The following is a 20058-nucleotide window of genomic DNA, read 5'->3' as shown; positions in this document are numbered from 1 at the left end:
GCCTTCGGATGTTCTTATTTTACGTCCCTGACCGGGTTTGAGTCGTGACGTTTGTCTTCCTAGAATCCGTCGGTGGATGATCTCTTACTCGAAATGCGGGACCACCTCTCCCGGGCTAAAGTGGTCGAGACGGATTTAGCCAAGCCTCTGTTCGATTCGCTGCTTCGCGTGGCCTTGGGAGATTATCTGACGGATGTGGACCGTTCCGAAGAGAAAACCGACAAGGTCCGTGCTTAATATCCCACTTCTGGGTCGCGAAAGAGAACCAAGACGATTGCTGCACTATGAAAGCCTTCGTTAGATGCGCCGTTTACGAGCCGGCTCCCCCTCCTTTTTTCTGTTAATTTGTTATAAACCATTTTCCCCACTTCCTTCCTGTCTCCTACCCGCCATCTGCCTTTTTGAGAAAGCCTCTATCTCCTATCGCCTTGCTTTACCTGAGTTTCTCATACCTAGATTTTGTTGAACTTCGTTTTCCTGCCCAGTGACGTGATTATGACGTCTGATGCGGATAAACACGCCAACCGGCGGGTTAACAATGAACTCCCTGCCCAGGTTCCAGGAAGATCTCCGAGTTTCTGACCGGACAGGGCCCCCACTGTGGAATTAGACGTTTCCGTGGGGGTGAATCCGACGACGCGGGGGCCGAGTGCTGCGGGCTGCCGGTTTTCAAAGTGAGCACGTTCTCTCCCCCAGAACCATCAGGCCAAAACAGAGCCCGTATCCCAGCCCGGCGACCTGTCCGAAGAAGCCGAGGAGTCCCAGGATTGTAACCTGAAGCTCTTGGTTGAGGAAGAGGGCTACGAAGCAGATAGCGAAAGCAACCCCGAAAGCAGCGAGAGCCAGGAGGAAGGTGAAGTAGCCGGGCGGCAGTGGGTTTGCACGTCGGTCGGTCGGTTTTTGTCCGCCGAACCTCGGAGAAGGTCAAGGTGTGATCAGTGCCTTGGTTAGCAGAGAAGAAAGGTGAACTTCCGCGCCGTCTCCCTGAGCTTTAGAAATCGCTTCTGTGGGCGCCCTCGGATGGGCCGCGACCCGTGTTTCCCCGGCTAGAGCGAGGTGAGGGGAATGAGGACTGTCCGTGTGACACTGCGAGCCTGGCAAACCTATTGCTGCCCCCGCGGGAGAGCGGTACACTCTCATTGAGCGTGAAGTTAATGGGTTTGCCATCCATCAAGGAAAAAGAGAATCTCTCTTTCTCCACCTTGGGGACCTGTCGCTGGTATCTCTTGAGCGCTTGGGAGAGACGTCCGAAGGGGTGGAATTCACCCTACAAGTTACTCTCCCCTAGGAACAGAAATTCCGGGAAGATTCACCCATCATTTTTAGCGGTCCTGGTAGGTCAGAAGCCTTTAGTCGACAGTTATAATTTTGCATTACCCAAAGGGTGATGAGTGATTTCTCCAAGCAAAATGTGCCTGTAATTGGAGTGGGGGGGGGGGGTTTTGGTTGTTGTTGTGGTTTTCTTTTCGTAGCATCCCTCAATTATTTTTTCCTCTCTCTTTGTTAAGGCCAGCGGGTGCCAACTAAGGAAAGGCCACCTGCCAGTTGTCTGGAGTCCTTCCCGTTAGCGTGTTTAGAGACGAAAAATTCTCCCCGCCTTTCCTTTCAGGGGGTGGCTCCAAGGGAGAAGCAGAACGCCGTCGTCTTTCGTGCTCTCCCGGCGACCTGACCGAAACCCTCCCGAAAGGCGAATTAATTTATCCTGAGATCTGTACTCTGGGGTTGAACCTGCTGTCGGCTGCTAAAACCAGAGTAGACGTGCTGGCCCACGTCTTCGAGAGCTTCCTGAGAGTCGTCCGGCAGAAGGAAAAGAATGTCACTTTACTCATGCAGCAGGTAAGAGAGATGAGCACGCGAGTCTAAAGACCGTATTTATCACGTCGACCCGTCTGTGTGGATCAGGGCGTCCATCCTGGGGACAGAGGAGTGGGGTAGACGACTTTTTTAAGGCCTCTCGGAGCCGCGCGTGTCTCTGGAGCTTCGGAGTTCCCCTGTGGGATGTGGCGCAGGGAGAGATGTGGTCCGTGTACCGTGGGCATCAGCCGTGGCAGTTTTTATATTGTACCGTGGGCACCGGTGCCTGCCCGGTGAGGTCTGGCGTATGTTACCGGGAGCATCGGTATTGGCTTAGGGTTACACCAGCTCCACGAAAACCCGTTGCTTCCTCTCCTCTACCCTCAATTTAGCGTTCTTCCCGGCTTGGCTTTTGAGGGGGATAATTTAAGGGGACACTTACTTTCACGTCATTGCTTTCCTGTTAAAACTGGCATCTGGGTGATCTCTTCCATAAATTCTCAAGATGACCAGAATCAGCCTGGCCCAGTGGACGGAGGACGGGCCTGGGAGTCAGAAGGACCTGAGTTCTAATCCCGCCTCCACCACTCGTCTGCCGTGTGCGAACTTGAGCAGGTCACTCGGCTTCTCTGTGCCTCAGTCACGACATCCGTAAAACAGAGATTCAGGCTGCGAGCCGTCTGTGGGACAGGAACCGGGTCCAACCTGATTTTCTTGTTACCTACCCCAGTGCTTAGTACAGTGTCGGGCACATAGTGTTGAAGAAATACCATTGACCAAGCATTGTACTATCCTGACGAGCACTGTCATCCAGTGGGAAAGAGAAGCCGTGGCAAAGAAGTCAGAAAGTACCCCTTGCTCTACCGCACTGGATCTAAACAGATCCTAAAATACATTCATTCAGTGGCATTTACTGAGCGCTTACTGTGTCCCAGAGGCAGCGGGGAATATATGTGAGATGACAGCGTAAGCTTAGGTAATCGCGCTGCGGTGAGCCGTAAAGACTCGATTTTTCACACGGAGCATAGAGACGTTTTCGCAGATCTGCCGTGAATTGGAGTCTCCGCCCTGGAGAGCTATGTGCCGATTTCAAGTATTTCTTTTCTAATGACTGCGTGATGTGTTGCAGGGCACTGTCGGAAATCTGCTAGGAGGCTTCCTAAGCATCCTGACCCAAACCGATTCCAGCTTCCAGGGTGAGTGGTGTTGGCTTTTAAAAGCAGTTTTCCAGGTATTGCAGTCACAATAGAAAAGTCATAGGGAGAGGGAATTGACGCATAAAAGTTTTTATTTTTTATTTTTCCTTCCCCCGCCCCCCCCCCGATTCTCACTTTCTGAATTCTCCTTCCTTTGCCCTCGCCCTTTGTTTCCTGGGGGCATTGTGAATTGGCTTTCCCTGGGGGGACTCAAAATAGACCCCGGAGGAGAAGGATCCTCTGTTTGGTTCTTACGCCGGGCCCAGCTCGCAATGGGGCGAGCTTTCCCGTCTGCGTAATGGGGACAATCTCATTAGGTTGTAGTGATTTGAAGTATGGGAGGGTAATAAATTGCAATTGCCCATAAAAGTGACTTCTTTAAGCCACTGCCCCTTATCTGGTGGTCTAATCTTCCCCTCGGAAGCACTGTGAAATCAATCAGTGGTCTTTATTGAGGCTTGGGCACCGTACCAAACGCTTGGGAAAGTACGGAGAGTTGGCAGTCATGATCCCTGCCCTCTAGGAGCTGCTCATTTAGTGCAGGGACAGAAATTGCAATAAATCATAGGTAGGAAAGGCAATATTTCTACGTCAGATGTATTTCATTCATTCACTCGTATTTATTGAGCGCTTACTGTGTGCAGACCACTGTACTAAGCGCTTATCCGAGAAGCATCTTGGCCTAGTGGAAAGAGAACGGGGCTGGGAGCCAGAGGACCTGGTTTCTAATCTCAGTTCTGCCCCCTCCCTGCTGTGGGACTTAGGCAAGTCATTTAAATTCTCAGTGCCTCAGTTTCCACATCTGCAACGTGGGGATTCAGTGCTCGCTCTCCCTCCCATTTAGACTGAGCTGCATGTGCCACAGGGACTGCGTGTGATCTGATTAACTTGTGTCTACCCCAGCGCTTAGTAAAGTGCTCGGCCTCTAGTACGTGCTTAACAAATTCCACAGTTGTTATTCTATGTGTCCGTATTTATAGGCGGAAATTATGCTGTGACTGCGTCCTTGAGCTGATTTGTTCAAACAACGAAACTTCATTTTGAAACTCTTATTGAATTTTATAATGTCTCTCTCTCTCGCTCTCTCTCTCTCCCTGTCCCCTCCCAAATCAGCATGCCAGATAGTACTGATGGATCTGTTAGTGTCTTTGATGAGCTCAAGAACGTGTTCGGAAGAACTAACCCTTCTCTTGAGAATATTCCTGGAAAAATCTCCTTCAACTGTAAATATGCCAAAATTTTAAATCATTCTTTCGCTCAGCAGGAAGGCATCCTTTAAATCTTGTGGCAGGGGGTATTAAAATGGGCAACTTTGGAGAAGAAATCTGTGGCCCAGTTGGGCCTGAGACCTGGGGAACCACTGGGAAGAGGATGTCAGATGGGTGAAGTCGGGCTCGGAGCGACCAGAATGTAAAGAACGAATCTGAAATCGATCGGGAGTCGTTTCTGAGCACCTACTGCAGGCTGAGCTCTAGAGCACAGTAGAGTTAGTAGACAAAATTCCTGCCCTTAAGAAGTTTACCCTCTGCCCGGGGGGAGATGGACGCAAATACTTTACAGGTGGGAGGAGGAAGAAAGGAATAAACAGATGAGTTTGGTTTAAAAAGCGGAGTGTATAAGTCCAAATTTACAGCGGTCTTACAGGTGGTTGAGTTCACAGATGCCTGATTGGTGCAGAGATGGGCTGACCACCTTGAAACCCTACCACTCTAGGGATGGGTATAGGGTTTAGAGGAGGAAAGAGGTCCGAATTCCCCATTTTCATTTTGTTTTCTGCTCAGGAAGTTCTTCTGAAAGGCATCCTGAAGATTGTGGAGAGCAACACTACCCTGAGCCCCTTACAATACCTCACCTTCCCCTTGCTGCAGATCCCCAATTTAAGCAGCAGCTCCTCTTCCCAAAAGTGCACCAGCATCATCAGCAGCAAGGCCCTGGGACTCTGGAAACGGGCCCGGGTTTCACAGAGCCGGAAGGAAGCCGACGGCGGGGCCGGCGGAGCCCATCAGCTCCTTTCTTCTTGGCACGTGGCCCCCATCCACTTGCCCCTGGTCGGGCAGAACTGTTGGCCCCACATGGCCGAGGGCTTCAGCGTTTCCTTGTGGCTGAGCGCCGAGGGGCTCTACGAGGCGGAGAGCCCCCCGGAGAGGGGGAAGAAGATGAGGAGGCGGAGCAAGCCAGGTGGACAAGATGGCAGCTCGAGTGGTCCAGGTTTGACCTTCTTTTTTGTCCCGGTTCTTTCACCCCGCAGCGCTCCACCTGTCCTCTCTGATCGGCGTCCAGTGGTTTACGAACGCTTTTAAAATGAATATGAAAATAGCGCCTTCTTTTGAATGGTGTTTGGGAAGCGCCTTTAAGGTGCTCTGCGCTCAGCAAGCGCCCAGTAAATACCACTGATTTGCCCAACACCGTGCCGAGCGCTGGCTTAGACGGAGGCCGTTCCTGCTGATGGCCAGCCCCTGAGGAGCTGGGGAAGACCCTAGTGATTGGGACGGTGTCGTCGAGCCCCGTCGCTCTGTAGCGGGCCAGGGAGGGTTCAGCCATGTGGGGAAACTGAGGAGGCATCCAGAAACTCCCTGTTCTGGACCCTCAGGCCCCTGCCGCCGGTCAGAGCGGGCCCAGGTAAGGAATGCAGGGAAATTCTGGACCCTGGCCGTTAGTCTGCTGGCCGTGGAAACGTTCAACCAACTGGCTCCCCTATCTCTAACAATAATAATAGTAATTGTAAAGTGCTTACTATGTGCCAGATACAAGCTAATCGGGTTGGACGCAGTCCTTGTCCCACATAGGGCTCCCGGTCTCAGTCCTCATTTTACAGATGAGGTAACTGAGGCACAGAGGAGTTAAGCGACTTGCCCAAGGTCACCCAGCAGACAAGTGGCGGAGCAGGGATTAGAATCCAGGTCCCTCTGGCTCTCAGACTCCGTACCCTATCCACTAGGCCATGCTACCTCTCACCTCGGTTCCCAGGTGGCACGTTGTTTGATCCGCAAAATTGCCGTAAAAGGTCCGGCTGAACCTAGGTGATCGAACGGGACAGGGTTCAGACCGAGGCCGACCCACTCCCGGCTTGCCTTGGTACAGAAGTGCCTTCGGTGGGGTTGAGAATTACTTCTGAGCTTCGCTCAACGATCCGTAATGTCCCGCTTTTGATTTTTGGTTTTCCGACTCTCTTCCATCTCACCCGCCCGACGCGGACATCTGCCTCGACGCCTAGGAGGAGGCAGGCGGGGAGGTGTGGCGAGCGTGAGTTCCGGGGAGACCCTCGTGGACGACGGCTGCATTCACCTGCTCTCTCTCGGCTCCAAAGTGCTGATGATTCAAGTGTGGGCTGATCTGAGCACGGGCACCCTGATCTTTCGGTAGTATTTTCCTTCCTCCCGTTTTAAAACTAGAAAACTCAAATCGGGCTGCGTGTGCGCTGGCTGATGTCCTGAAAGGCATGAATACAAAGTGTCCTCCCGGAGCACGGAACAGAAGAAAGCAGTATTCTGAGAGAGAGAAGGCGCGAGCGTTCGTTTCATTATTGTTTTAAAGAAATTTATCCAGGTAGATTATAGTTTCAGTCAATTTACTGAGCACCTACTGTGTGCAGAGCGCTGCATTAAGTGCCGGGGAGGGTAAAGTCGAGGGGGAAGCTGGAATCCGATCTCTGCCCTCCAGGGGTTTATAATCTGGTGGGTGAGGTAGACATTAAAACAGCTTGGAGATGGGAGGAAGAAGGAAAGGAGGATGCATAGACCAAACGACGGGTGCAAATCTTAAATTCTTCAGTGGGTTACTAAAGTTCCGTGTACGTCGGACGATACGTACTCATCTTTTCTATGACAACTACGGCCCGGTGAGCACTGATTCTCCCGTGCAGAGAAAACCAACCCGGTCATCACATTTGAGTGTGAGATCCAGATTGAGATAATCTTGTTGAGATACCGAGATTTCTTCTTTTCTTCCCTTTTATTCAGTGTTAGATGAAGTTTGTCTGTGGCACTGATCCGTTGAGACCAGTTAGCGTCTTAGAAAAGAAAATCTGTACAAGAGAAACGAGTATCCTTGAATCCCATGAAATCTTTGGTTGTTTGTTTTTTTTTTAATTGAAATTCTAAAAGATGAGGCTAACTATACTCAAACTGCTTGTGAATTGGGGCGACTTCACGAAAGCTAAGATCAGTTGTTCCACTAATTGGAAATAGAACATTTTTCCGTGCTCTGTTTGGAAACCCACCTAGTGTCTTCACTCTAACAGGTACACGAAAAGAAAGTGAATCCTTTTTAAAGGTTTTAATCCTGTGCTTTTTCTCTCCACCTCCCCGTTTTCCCGAAGCATGTGTATGGATCCAAACGATGACATGAAAGCCGGCTTGTTAGCGCAAGTCGAATCTCAAGAGAACGTTTTCCTCCCCGGGAAATGGCAACATTTGACACTAACATACTCGCAGCAGCCCGAGGGCAAAAAGAATATCCACGGGAAGGTGTCCATGTGGGTCTCAGGGCAGAGGTAATCACCGCTTCTGGAAAATTCTAGTTTCCTTCACGAAACGTTAAGCTTCATCCCCCCGCTGGGTCTTCTGAAAGAGATCGCAGCAAGACTTCGGCGTTCAGATGATTGACTGAGCGCGTACAAATCACAATCGCTAGAAGCCTGAATAAAGTGACTGTGGAGTCGGTGGCGATCACCGCACCCCTAGAGATGTGTCTATGCAGCAGTGCCGAGGCTAAGAGTGGAAGACTCGGGTGCTAACTTAGGGTGTGGGTTGGGTTGGCATGGTTGGGGGAGTGTTGTGAATTAATCAGGGAAGGTTTCCCGGAGACTGTGGACTCTAGGAGGGATTTGAAGAAGGGAAAAGTTACGTTTTAGCGGAATTAACGCACCTCCACAAGCCCTGGTAGATATTCCGGAGTGTGAATTTCGGAGCTTTTCCTGTCTGAGTTAGCAGTGATCTCAGAATAGGTCACATTCTTGTCCTATTCCTGCCCATTGATTTCTTTTTTCCCCCCTCACCATCTATCCCTAATTTTGGAGCTCTCTCCTTGGGTCAAATTAATGATGTACAAGAGACTGGAGAATCTTTAGCCGAGGGGCAAGGGGATGAGTCTGTTGGGTTCAGTTTGCCGCTGCCCTGATCATTTTCCAATACAGTAATCATTGTCATTATTGTGCGTTTCCTAGCATATGAGAGGATGTGACGTCAGAACCTGTACGCAAAATCCATCCGTTTAGGGATTTATACATGTTTAAACTTTAGTATCATCTAGATTGAGGACTGTATTAATAGTCTAAAGCCCCTGCCTGCTTTAGTGGCTGCCGTTCTCAAAATGAAACCAAATGCCTAAAGTCTGGTGTGCTTTTAATATGTCGTTAATCGCATGAAACACATGAGGACTTGCAGCGTTTCATACTGTGTTGATTCGTAATAATAATAATAATAATAATGTTGGTATTTGTTAAGCGCTTACTATGTACCGAGCACCGTTCTGAGCGCTGGCGGAGATACAGGGTCTTCAGGTTGTCCCACGTGAGGCTCACAGTGAATCCCCATTTTACAGATGAGGTCACTGAGGCCCAGAGAAGGGAAGTGATTTGCCCAAAGTCACACAGCTGACAAGTGGCAGAGCCGGGATTGGAACCCATGACCTCTGACTCCCAAACCCGTGCTCGTTCCACTGAGCCACGCTGCTTCTCAAGAGCGTTTATTGAGCGCTTACGGTGCGCAAAACACTGTACCGAGCACTTGGGAGAGCACACTATAACAACAGACCCATTCCTGCCCACAACGAGCTCACAGTCTAGAGGTTGATTCTCTGCGGCCAGACCGACTGACTCCGCGTTGCTTTTCCATTTTTCAGGAAACCCGATGTCGCCCTAGATTATACCCTGCCAAGAAAAACCAGTTTGTCATCGGATAGCAATAAGACATTTTGCATGGTGGGCCACTGTCTGTCTTCCCAGGAGGAACTCTTGAGAGTGGCTGGAAGATGGGACCTGGGGAATCTACTCCTCTTCAACGGTACCTTTTTACTCTCTGCATTTCCAAAAGAATTCAGCTGCGAGGGTCCATTCCATCCATTTCAGCCTCCTCCTCCTCCTCTGAATTTAAGTGTGACCGTGGTTGTAAACTGCCAATTGATGTAGACTTTGAAAACATAGATCCTTTGTATTAAAAAAAAAAAACACAACCACCCATAAAAAACACCAGCTAGTTTGTTTGAAAACCATTCAGTGAAAGCCAGCAATTAGAGCTCAAAAGGCCCATTCAAACCTTGGGGTGGCACGCATCCGCTTATCCCATTTGCAAACTCAAGAACATAAACTAAGAAAAATGACAGGTTTTTCAGGCCGCCACCGTCTTCCATTCATAGGAGGCTTTCCAGACTCTTACTTGCGTCCATTCGTTCTCCGGGCTACCTTGAGCGACACGTCTGTTTCTCAGTAGACGGATTGAGAATCTACTATTTGCGCTAATCATTCGGCGAGGACCGGTAAACAAATTGTAGAATTTGGCCCAAGGGCTGCATTCTTCACTCCTGCTGTCCTCATGAAAAGACCACCCTGCACCTCTCCCAGATCTAGGCTGTTCTGTGTCCCATTTTCTTTGTCAATCAGTTGCATTTATTGAGTGCTTACTGTGTGTATTAATCATGTGGAAGAGGACAGTGTAACTATAACTGGACACATTCCATGCCCACAGTGAGCTTACGGTCTAGAAGAGGAGAGAGACAAAATAAATTACGGATATATATGTAAGTGCCGTGGGGCTGGGATGGGGGATGGGTAAAGGGAGCAAGTCAGGGTGATGCAGAAGGGAGTGGAAGAAAAGAAAATGAGGGCTTAGTCAGGAAGGCCTCCTGGAGGAGCTTTGCCTTCCGTGAGGCATTGACGGGGGAGAGAATCAATGTCCGTCAGAGATGAAGAGGGAGGGTGTCCAGGCCAGAGGCCGGGCACGAGCGAGAGGTGACTTTATTCAAGTTGTGTGGCAAGATGGAAGTGTCCTGCTGCCTTTCATGACAACCCGAGGGGAGCCAAACCTCCCCTGGCCTTGGCATCCGTGGCCGGGCAATCCAAGAATAGAAGGTGAATATGCAGCGTCCGCCCATGAGCTCGAGGGATGTGAATCTGGCACGTTATTTCTCAGTGCCTGAGAAAATATCATCCACTACTTTGGGTAGAGTAGTGGGTTAATCATTTGAACCAAAGGGACTCACTGCAAAAGGTTGCCATTGACCTTGAACCTCTCAGCCGCCGGTCAGTATCTGTCCCTCTGGACCGTAAACTCGTTGTGACAGGGAACGAGTCTTCCACCTTTGTTATACTCTCCCAAGCGCTTAGGAGAGTGCTCTGCGCGCAGTAAGCGCTCAATAAATATGATTGATGGATTGCCAGTTGGGTCGGGATTAGAATAGTTGGTTTGTTTAGCTTTTCAGACAAAATAATTCTTCCGGTCTCCCCTACAATTTGTCTAAGGGCCCATAGCCACGTTAGAAGAAAAATGTTGTCGTTCTGGCCTATTTCCTGACCTCTCTTCTTTCTGGTAGCATCTCCTCCCCCTGCACTTCCTGGGGTCGCCCACTGTTGGCCCCTTTGACGGGCTGGCGGGGCGAGTTCCCGGGCCGAGAAGCTTGGAGGCCCGAGTTTGACTGCCTGACCCGGCCCATGGGCTTCTTGACTGTGGACGGGCTACTTTTAGTTCTCAAGGAACGCAGAGTGGAACTGAGGCGAGTGGCAGTACAAAAAAAAAAATAAAAATGGACCCTTTAGCTTCTGACCCGAAGAGAAATGCAGGGAGGGGAGAACAAGGCACCACCAATAGGCAGGATGGAACTCATTTTCTTGTATATGCCTAGAACAGGTTTTGTTTTTTGTTTGTTTTGCATTGTTTTTTGTTTTTATGGTATTTAAGTACCGGTACATCTGTAATTTATCTATTTATTTATTGTAATGTCTGTCTCCCCCTCTAGAGTGTGAGCTCAACGTGGGCAGGAATGTGTCTGTTGTTATATTGTACTCTCCCAAGCACATCTGTTGCCGACCTATACATCCCAAGCCCTTAGTACAGTGCTCTGCACATAGTAAGCGCTCAATAAATACTATTGAATGAATGAATAGTATAATGCTTTGCACACAGTAAGTGCTCAGTAAATACTATCGAATGAATGAGTGAATGCCAGGCACTGTACTAAGCACTGGGGAAAAGCGTGGACCGAAGCAAAATAATAGGGTGGACACAGTCCCGGTCCCGCACGGGACTCATAGAGTCAATCGTCATTTCTTACGGATGAATTAACCGAGGCCCAGAGAAGCCAGGTGACTTGCCCAAGGTCACAGAGCAGACAAGGGACCGAGCTGGGATTTGAACCCAGGTCCTTGGGACTCCCAGGCCCGTGCTCTACCCTCTAGGCCGTGCTGCTTCTCAGTTTTGTCTTCCCAATTCTTAGCTTGTGGGTTAGAGTTGTAAGAGGTCCTTCCAGCTAACCCTTCCTAAGCTAGAGGAACTCTGTCCTGGTCACTTAGCTAGCGCTCAGCTTTAAGGAATACTTGCACTGATCGTGTCTCAAAAGAACTCTTCGTATTTTTCTCCTATTTAGGGGCCAAGATTGGTCCTCAAGAAGCCTTCTATCTCTATGCCTGTGGGCCTGACTTTACCTCAGTAATGCCTTGTAAATACGGCAAGTCACCAAGTGATTACTCTAAGTATATCAGTAAAGAAATCCTGCAGTGTGAACAAATCAGAGATCTTTTTATGTCCAAGAAAGACGTGGACCTTAGCCTCTTAATCGTAAGTTTTTTCAATAATGATTTCCATGGCTGGACATTTAATGTGGGTTTAAATTCTAAGGAGTAATTTAAAGATCACTGTTCTCTAGTTGACGGGTAACATCTACTGGAGGTCAAGGGCCAGGGACCGTTTCTGATTACCCTCTGCGTCGCCTTTCCCAGCGCTTAGCGCAGTTCTCTCCGCACCGGAAGCGATAGATTCGATTGCTATCATATCTGATAGAGATGCCTAGTTTGTGGGAGTTATATTCTTGACACCCCCTGTGTTCATAAAAACTCACATTATAATACGCGTGACTTGAATCATGCCAAATACACGTGTCCCACCGTCTCTCCGGAAGCAGTATCGCGGTCTGTCCGGATAGATGCACGTCGACGGAGGGCTTTCCCCTAGTTCCTCGCGGCGTCCTGTCCAAAGCGCATAGTGTGAACCCACCGAGTGCGCCATTAAACGAGGAGCCTTTCACACAGGGACACCCGGCTCCAGAAGACGGCGGCTGGGTTTGTTTGATTTCCTCTTGTAATCTGCTCGCTTTGATTTATGTTGGCCCGGAGCTAGTAAAGGGACGAGACCCGGTCTGGCAAAAACGGGCATCTGGGGAAGGAGAAAATTTTCGGGACTGGTTAGAGATGGGTTATTTGTTACAGAGGAAGCGTGTTTATGTTCCAGGAAGGTCTTGCTGTTGTTTATTCGTCGCACCGTCCTGCCCAGTACACAATCTATGAGCCCGTTATAAGGCTTAAAGGTCAGGTGAAGACCACGCTCTCTCAGAGACCGTTCAGCACGAAGGAGGTCCAGAGCATCCTACTGGAGCCTCACCATCTAAAGAGCCTGCAGCCCGTGGAATACAGAACTCTTCAGGGCGTCCTGCATGAGATCGGAGGGGCCGGTGCGTTTGTCTTTCTCTTTGCTCGGGTAAGAACTATCGATCGTCAAAGTAGCTCCTTCCAGTTTATTACCCTGTGTTAAATTGTATAGACTGTCTTGGTGTAAAGACACTTGCCCCGTGATCTCGTTTCAGCTTCGTAAGCCAAAGAATCCAGGCCCCTGAATCAGCAGTGGTATTTATTGAGTGCTCACAGCGTGCGGAGCGCCGTGCTTAAGGGCTTGGGAGAGTGCAGTCCAACAGAGTTGGCAGGCGCTCACGGTCTAGAGGGCGAGACAGACGTTAATAGAAATAAATGCATTCCGTCGGCCCGAAATGTCCACTCAATGAAAAATTGCTCTAGTGCCGCAAAGTCAGGTTGCTGAAGTCGTGCCCAGAAAACCTTAAGTCCAAAAAAAAAAAGTCCACAGCAGTGTCCCCACCTTGCCGTCCCCTAAATGACACTCTTCATTTATTCCCCCTATCCGTTAGCACCGCCAGCCCATTTTCAGAGCTAGTGCCTGATTCCAACTTAACGCACGCTTGGGAACAGCACTGGCATTTTTCGGCTGCTTGCAATCTGCCAGCGATGGGAAACTCAGACCACGGTTGCTTTTGTGATTTAGTGTTCCCAAAGAAAAAGATAGCTTGACCCAAGCGTGAGCTAAGAGGGTAGCTTAAAGGTCGAAATTGGCCTTGGTATATTTCTACAGTCGGTAGAAGTTTTTGGTTAATTTTATTCTGTAACCAAATCGTTTTGGGGGGTTGTTTTTGTTTTTTTTAGGTGGTTGATATCAGCAGCTGTGAAGAAACTCAAGCCCTGGCACTTGAAATTGTCCTCTCTCTAACCAAATATAACCAAGAAAGAATACAGGAGATGGAAAACTGTAATGGGTTTTCCATGATTCATCAGGTGTTGATCAAACAGAAATGTATCGTGGGCTTTCACTTTCTGAAGGTAAGGAGATGTAACAGGTGGTGTTAACCCGGCTGCTGTAGGGGCTTAAGTTGGAAAGATATATCTGCCTCGGGTTTTTAAAATCTTGTGGCCGGCTGATAATCTTCCAAAGACAGAGGCACCGTCTGTCCTCTGGAGAGGTTTTCCCTCTTCGGGCTGATGGTTTTTAAGATGTAAGCTTGGCAACCGGCCAGTTGCGTTAATTTTTTTTTAGCTCTTATTTATTTTTTAATTATTCACTTTTTTACCCTGTGCCAGACACTGTACTGAGTGCTGGGGTAGATCCAAGACTGTTGGACACAGTCCTTATCCCCCATTAATCCCCATTTTACAGATGAGGTAACTTAGGTCCCCCCAGACGCGAAGTGACTTGCCCAGGGTCACACAGCAGACAAGAGGCGGCATTAGAACCCAGAAACGTCTGGCCCTCCACCCGCAAATTCCACCGACCCAACTCCCCCGCGAGCAAACCTGCAAACTTTTACCGACCGGCCAATCGGTTTCACCTCTCTCGCAGACCCTTCTCGAAGGCTGCTGTGGGGAGGAGATGCTCCACGTGACCGAGGACGGACAGTTCAAGCTTGACGCCAACTCCTCGGCCGTAATTCGGGATGTTAAGTTACTGGAAGAGCTGCTGCTCGATTGGAAGATATGGTCGAAGGCAGCGGCACGTATATTTTTAACATCCCCATTCGTACAAGTAATGGAGTTAGGGGGCATTTGCGTGCCTTTGTTATCCCAGGGATTTGAAAGGGCGCTTTGAACCGTATCGTTCTGATCGGCCCACCTTTATTGAGCTTGTCTAGAATCGATTTTAACGACTGCCTCCTCCTCTAGAGGGTGAGTTGGTTGAGGGCAGGGATTGAATCTGCAGACTGAAGTGCACCGTCCCAAGCACTCAGAACGGCACTTGGCCCACAGGTGCTCGGAAACTCTTGGTCTGAAGGACGGCGTGATTCAAGCCCTCTGGGAGATTTTGTTGGGCCCTTTGAGACCTAGGCAGTGGAATTTACCGAGTCCCTACTGTGTTCAGAGCATCGAACTGAATGCTGGGAAGAGCACGGAAGTGGGTAGAAGACACTGTCTCTGTCATTAGCAGTAGCAAGAATTCTTCCATTTCAACCAGTCAATCAGTCGAATTAATTGAGTTCTTACTATGTGCAGAGCACTTGGGAGAACACAATAGACCACAATTAGTAATCAGTCGTATTGATTGAGCACTTACCATGTGCAGAGCACTGAGCTAAGCGCTCGAGAGAGTACACTACAAGAGAATGAGCGGATACGTTCCCTGCCCATAACGAGCTTACGGTCTTGAGAGAACCCTGACCCCGCCACCGTCCCCAGCCCAGTCGTCCGTTCTCCGTGAGCTTCACCCCTGCCGGGATCAGTCCGCGCGGGGCGACTCTTCTCTCTGACATCTGGCCCTGCCTGTTGGTTTTTCCAGCAAGGCGTCTGGGAAACTCTCTTGGCCGCCCTGGAAGTTCTCATCAGGGACAATCACCACCAGCAGATGTTCAATATTAAACAGTTGCTGAAAGCCCGAGTGGTTCATCACTTCCTTCTGACTTGTCAAGTCCTGCAGGTACTGTCATTTTTCGTGGCTTTTTGTGCTTCTCTGTTGGTCTCCAGTGGATTTTGGGTGGTAAAAGTGGGGCGGGATTTTCTGTGTGTTCTTTCTTCTCCTCCCCCCCCCATCTTTTTTTCCTCTTCTCTTCTCTCACGTAATGAACAGTGTTTATTTTAGCGACATCTGTACCACTCTTCATTCCACAAGCTATAATATTGAGGCAGATCTCCTAAGGAGCAGCGTAGCTTAGGGGAAAGAGCCTGGGCCCGGGAATCAGACCGTTGCCATTGTTTTTACGAGATGTTCTTCCCCTTGACTCTGTTTATTGCCATCGTTCTTGTCTGTCCGTCTCCCCCGATTAGACCGTAAGCCCGTCAAACGGCAGGGACTGTCTCTGTCTGTTGCCGACTTGTTCATTCCAAGCGCTTAGTACAGTGCTCTGCACATAGTAAGCGCTCAATAAATACTATTGAATGAATGAATAATCAGGTTGTCCCACGTGAGGCTCACGGTTAATCCCCATTTTACAGATGAGGTCACTGAGGCACAGAGAAGTGAAGTGACTTGCCCACAGTCACACGGCTGACAAGTGGCAGAGCTGGCTTTCGAACCCGTGACCTCTGACTCCCAAGCCCGGGCTCTTTCCACGGAGCCATGAAGATCCAATGCCCGTTCTCCCTCGTACTTAAACTGTGAGCCCCAGGTGGATCAGATACTGTGTCTGACCCGATGATCTTGTGTCTACTCCAGTGCTTAGTACCAAGGAAGCGCTTAAAAAATGTTACAATTAATAATAATAATAACGATTAGGGTAATAACACGATTATTATGATTATCATAAGACTTCTCCACTCACTCATGGCTAGTATGCCCCATGTCCACCAGGCCCGCCCGGGCAAGTCGCGATCGTGGTGTGAATATCCACTTCCTCTGTGTTCCTCAGAGAGCCTTTTGTGTTGAAGTAGAAAGACACGCTCCCTGGGGGCTCGAACGCCAGGGATGATAAAACCAGAGCCAGTATTCTTTGTCTCTGAATAGCGAGCTTTGAGATTTGTGTCGCAGCCGGCCCGTGCGCCATATTCAGAGTTACGTTTTATGGCCTTAATTGGGATTTTGAAATGGACCTTTCCCGTGACGAGGAACGTCTAAAAGACATTAGCGTTGACATCCCTGTGACCCACTGCCTCGGTCCAGGTTGTACAAAGCCACAGGGCCTGTGGCTTCCAGCGGTTCCCTAACGACACTTCTCCGGTGGCAACTGCAGGGATGTGTTGCCGTTCAGAGAATGACTGCAGGTCAGACTCATCCCGTCTCTTGAGATGAGATAGCGAAATGAAACAGTCCCGCTTTCATCCTAGGGGAACGAGCGTAGAAGGGTCTATATGGGGAAGAGAGAGGAATTTCCCTCTCGATTGAACACATGGCCCTTGGGCTGCCAGATGGTTGGGGAAGTCATGGTGAAGCTGCAGCCCGTCACTCTGCCTTTATTTTCTCTCAGGAACACAAAGAGGGGCATCTCACTTCCATGCCTCGGGAGGTGTGTCGATCCTTCGTGAAAATTATCGAGGAGGTGCTCGGATCTCCGCCGGACTTGGAGTTACTGACCCTGATCTTCCATTTCCTCATCGCTGTCCACCCCCCGACTAATACGTATGTCTGTCATAACCCCACCAACTTCCACTTTTCCCTGCACATAGGTAGGTGAGCCCCACACCGTGTTTGGCGTCTCCCCCGCCCCTCCCCCTGCTTCTCCTGCCCCCCCCAGTTCCTCTTCATCTTGTCTCCCTCCCTCTATATCCCCGGCAAGGAAGAAAGGAAGAGCCGCTAACTGCTTCGTGTAACCAAATGAGCGGTATCCTTGGAGGGTGTTTATTTCACAAGAAATGTTTTCTAAGGAGGGTACGTTGCGCATAGGACACTCTTAAGAAGAAATTGATCCGACCAAATGCAAATCTAATCGACAGGGGTTATCTAATTCCATTCATCGTAAACTACGTCATGATCTGTAGCCTCTAGTCATTGTCATTTTCCTATTCAATGTGGAATTTTCTCCGGGTTTTTCTCACCTTTTTCTGGTATGACTCTGGTCTCTTAAGATCAAAAAAAGCCCCACTTTCTCACTGGGCCTTCAGGCCTAAAGCCGATATTCCTTTCAGGCCTCTTTACCGATTTATCTGTCACTTTGTGCGGAGCACTGTAGAAATCGCTTGGGAGATTACAGTACAATAGAACCGACGGGCACGATCCCTGCCCCAAAGGGTATTACAGTCTGCACGGGGAGACTGACGTTAAATTAAGCTCCCTCCTTTTATGAAGTTGGTTTGAACCGACCACTTCCAGTAAGCACCCTCTGCGTTCCAAAAAAATAATAGGAATCCTCTGATTCCGGGTGGGAAATCTGCATTAAGTTGGAATGACGTTTAATGAACGTCGCGGTCCGAAAATACATCATCTGCTCTCGATACCTTCAAAGATAAGTTCAGTTCCTTCACCCCGTACTCAAAAAAACATGCCGGGTTATGGGGATCTAAGTCGACATGTCTTGGTACCTAATAGCAAGCAGGCCAGCACTTCGCCTGCCATACCTGACCAGAGATCTCTCTGTTTAAATAAGAAATTGCTTTAGTACATTGCCCTGTTTAGTAATTGTGGTCACAGGCTTTATATTGTGCAGGCTCTCGGTTTATTGCAGGTTATTTCCTTGATCTGTGTGCGGCTTAGTTCTTATGCCAATCGCCGATAACTTTAAAGCCACTCACCGAATAGAAGTTAATCTCAGCACATTACAATCTCATTTGTAATGACAGAAAAGCCATCTGCCCCCTTCTTGTTTCTGGCGAACGGTTGCAATTCAGGACAAGGCTTTGGGGGTGTTGCCATTTTCGAAAAGCAAATACTTGGATTCTGATCTTTTTGAGCGACACTCAGGGGTAAACGTTAGCAGCCATCCCAAGTCTAGAAGGAGATGAATCCTGAGGGTGGGAAAAAAATACGATGTGGGCTAAGATGGTTCCCCTCTGATAGGAAGGTGGAGTTTGGTGGTCTAGGTGAGAAAACAAGTTGTAACAGGAGTTTTGTCAGAAAGCTGGAAAGTCTTCATTAGTGTCCCGGCAGTATTTATGGAGCATTTTCTCTGTGCAGGGGGCTGCGTAAAGTCTGTGGGAGAGTATGTTTAAAAAAAAAAAAAAAAAAAGACAAGGTGCCTTTCTTCTAGAAGTTGTCTTTTGTGTATTGTTACTCAAAGGAAAAAAAGTCTCAAGAATAAAGCTCCCATTTTAAAAATTCTAGATGGCAAGCTGTTTTTGGAAAAAGTGCAGTCGATCGTGTATATGAGACATTCCAGCAGTGGTGGAAAATCGATTGCTAGTCCTGGATTTATAATTACAAGCCCATCTGGTTTTACTGCTTCACCACCTGAAGGTAAAAAAAACAAACCAACAAACAAACCCCCCCCCCCCAAAACCCACCACCACTTTTGGTATTAATCCTTGACCCCCACAGGGTTAACAAATATTTTGGTGATAATTAAATTAAACCATTTAAACCTTTTGCCTGCCAGCTATCTGGACGGTTCTTCAATTTCTGTGGCCCCTTCCTAGAAACATCCTTAAGCCGATGGATTCGGTAGCGTTGAGCAGGGATGGCTCAGATACATACAGGGGTACCGTCCTCTCAAAATAACACGTTTAAAGTGATACCGAAGCTTTTATGGTAGCAGGAGTGCTATTTACGAGCGGCTACCGAACGCAGTGCGAAAGAGGCCCGACCTCCATCCCTTCCCCACCAAGAGCTTACGCTCTCTAACTCTGGACTCGCGGGGTGTTTGAGAACGTTTCCTTTCATCACGTGTCTTCTCAGGAGATGCTTCCTCCCACCTCTCGCCAGAGGCTCCCTCCCCGGCTGCCCTGCTCCGGTCAAGGAGCCTCCCGGCCTCCCCCACGGCTTCCCCCGACGCTCGCCCCCGGAGGCTGGCCGGGAGCCTGGGCCGGGGCATCGACGACCTGCAGCGCCTGGCCAAGAGCGACGTCTCCGGCCCGGCGGCGGGGAGAGGGAGCCCGGCCCTGCCCCCCGGTCAGGAGGACGCCCTGGTCAGCAGCTGCGAGTCGGCCCAAACCACCTGCGAAGCGGAAGAGCCGGCTCTGGCCCGGCCCGACGGGGCCGAGTCGGGGCCCCCGGCCATCAGGCTGGAGGGCCGAGAGGCGAGGTCGGACGACGAGAGCGCCGCGGCCGGCTCGCCCCCGCATCGCCCGGACCACCTGAAGGGATTGTCCTCGTTCCAGAGGAGCCACGGCAACGTGGCCAGCTTGGGGCTGGCTTTCCCCGCCCAGAACGCGGGCGCCTCCGCCATCGCTCGCTGGCCGAGCCTCGCCGAGAGGGGCACGGTTCCCGAAGACTGGGAGACGTTCGCCTTCTCTCCGGGTTACGGACGAACCTGCGACAAAACCGCCAGCGCCGTCGACAGGTAACCCCGCCTCCCGTTCCTCGTTCTCCGCTCGGGACGTCTGCTGCCGAAATCGGATTTCCTCCCCTTGACTCTCCAGGCCCGTTGCGCTCCTGGGTGTCAAGCAGGATGCCGGTTTTCTTTTTATCCAAGTTTTATAGCATCTGCCCTGAAGAGCGAAGTGAGAAGCGGCATGGCCTGGTGGACCCAGCATGGGCCCGGGAGGCAGAAGGACCCGGGTTCTGATCCTGGCTCCGCCTCTTGCCTGCTTGGTGACCTTGGGCAAGTCACTTCACCTCCCGGGGGTCTCAGTAAAATGGAGATTAACACTGAGGGAAGTTGACTGTGGCCAGGCTGAGGCTAGCTTGCATCCACCCCAGAGCTTAGAACGGTGCCTGGCATTCATTTATTCATTTAATCGTATTTATTGAACGCTACTGTGTGTGGACCGCTGTACTAAGCACTT

General features: G+C 49.9%; 1 protein-coding gene across 2 annotated transcripts in view; it reads left to right on the top strand.

Annotated features, from left to right (window-relative positions):
- LYST (lysosomal trafficking regulator) overlaps window positions 1–20058 on the top strand; it is a 104358-nt gene that overhangs the window by 28941 nt on the left and 55359 nt on the right. For both annotated transcript variants that reach the window (XM_029047008.1, XM_029047006.1), the window contains exons 7-23: window positions 64–225; window positions 697–853; window positions 1610–1836; window positions 2924–2990; window positions 4104–4213; window positions 4772–5198; window positions 6205–6349; window positions 7309–7482; window positions 8832–8992; window positions 11568–11758; window positions 12428–12673; window positions 13408–13581; window positions 14099–14248; window positions 15029–15166; window positions 16650–16848; window positions 18440–18571; window positions 19010–19613. In XM_029047008.1, the coding sequence (XP_028902841.1) occupies window positions 64–225; window positions 697–853; window positions 1610–1836; window positions 2924–2990; window positions 4104–4213; window positions 4772–5198; window positions 6205–6349; window positions 7309–7482; window positions 8832–8992; window positions 11568–11758; window positions 12428–12673; window positions 13408–13581; window positions 14099–14248; window positions 15029–15166; window positions 16650–16848; window positions 18440–18571; window positions 19010–19613 (3464 nt within the window). The remainder of the gene's footprint in view (window positions 1–63; window positions 226–696; window positions 854–1609; window positions 1837–2923; window positions 2991–4103; window positions 4214–4771; window positions 5199–6204; window positions 6350–7308; window positions 7483–8831; window positions 8993–11567; window positions 11759–12427; window positions 12674–13407; window positions 13582–14098; window positions 14249–15028; window positions 15167–16649; window positions 16849–18439; window positions 18572–19009; window positions 19614–20058) is intronic.

This window comes from Ornithorhynchus anatinus, chromosome 19 (genome assembly GCF_004115215.2).
Source record: "Ornithorhynchus anatinus isolate Pmale09 chromosome 19, mOrnAna1.pri.v4, whole genome shotgun sequence".
Lineage (NCBI taxonomy): Eukaryota > Metazoa > Chordata > Mammalia > Monotremata > Ornithorhynchidae > Ornithorhynchus > Ornithorhynchus anatinus.
Note: the sequence above shows the minus strand (reverse complement) of the source record. Positions and strands in the feature narration are given on the sequence as shown.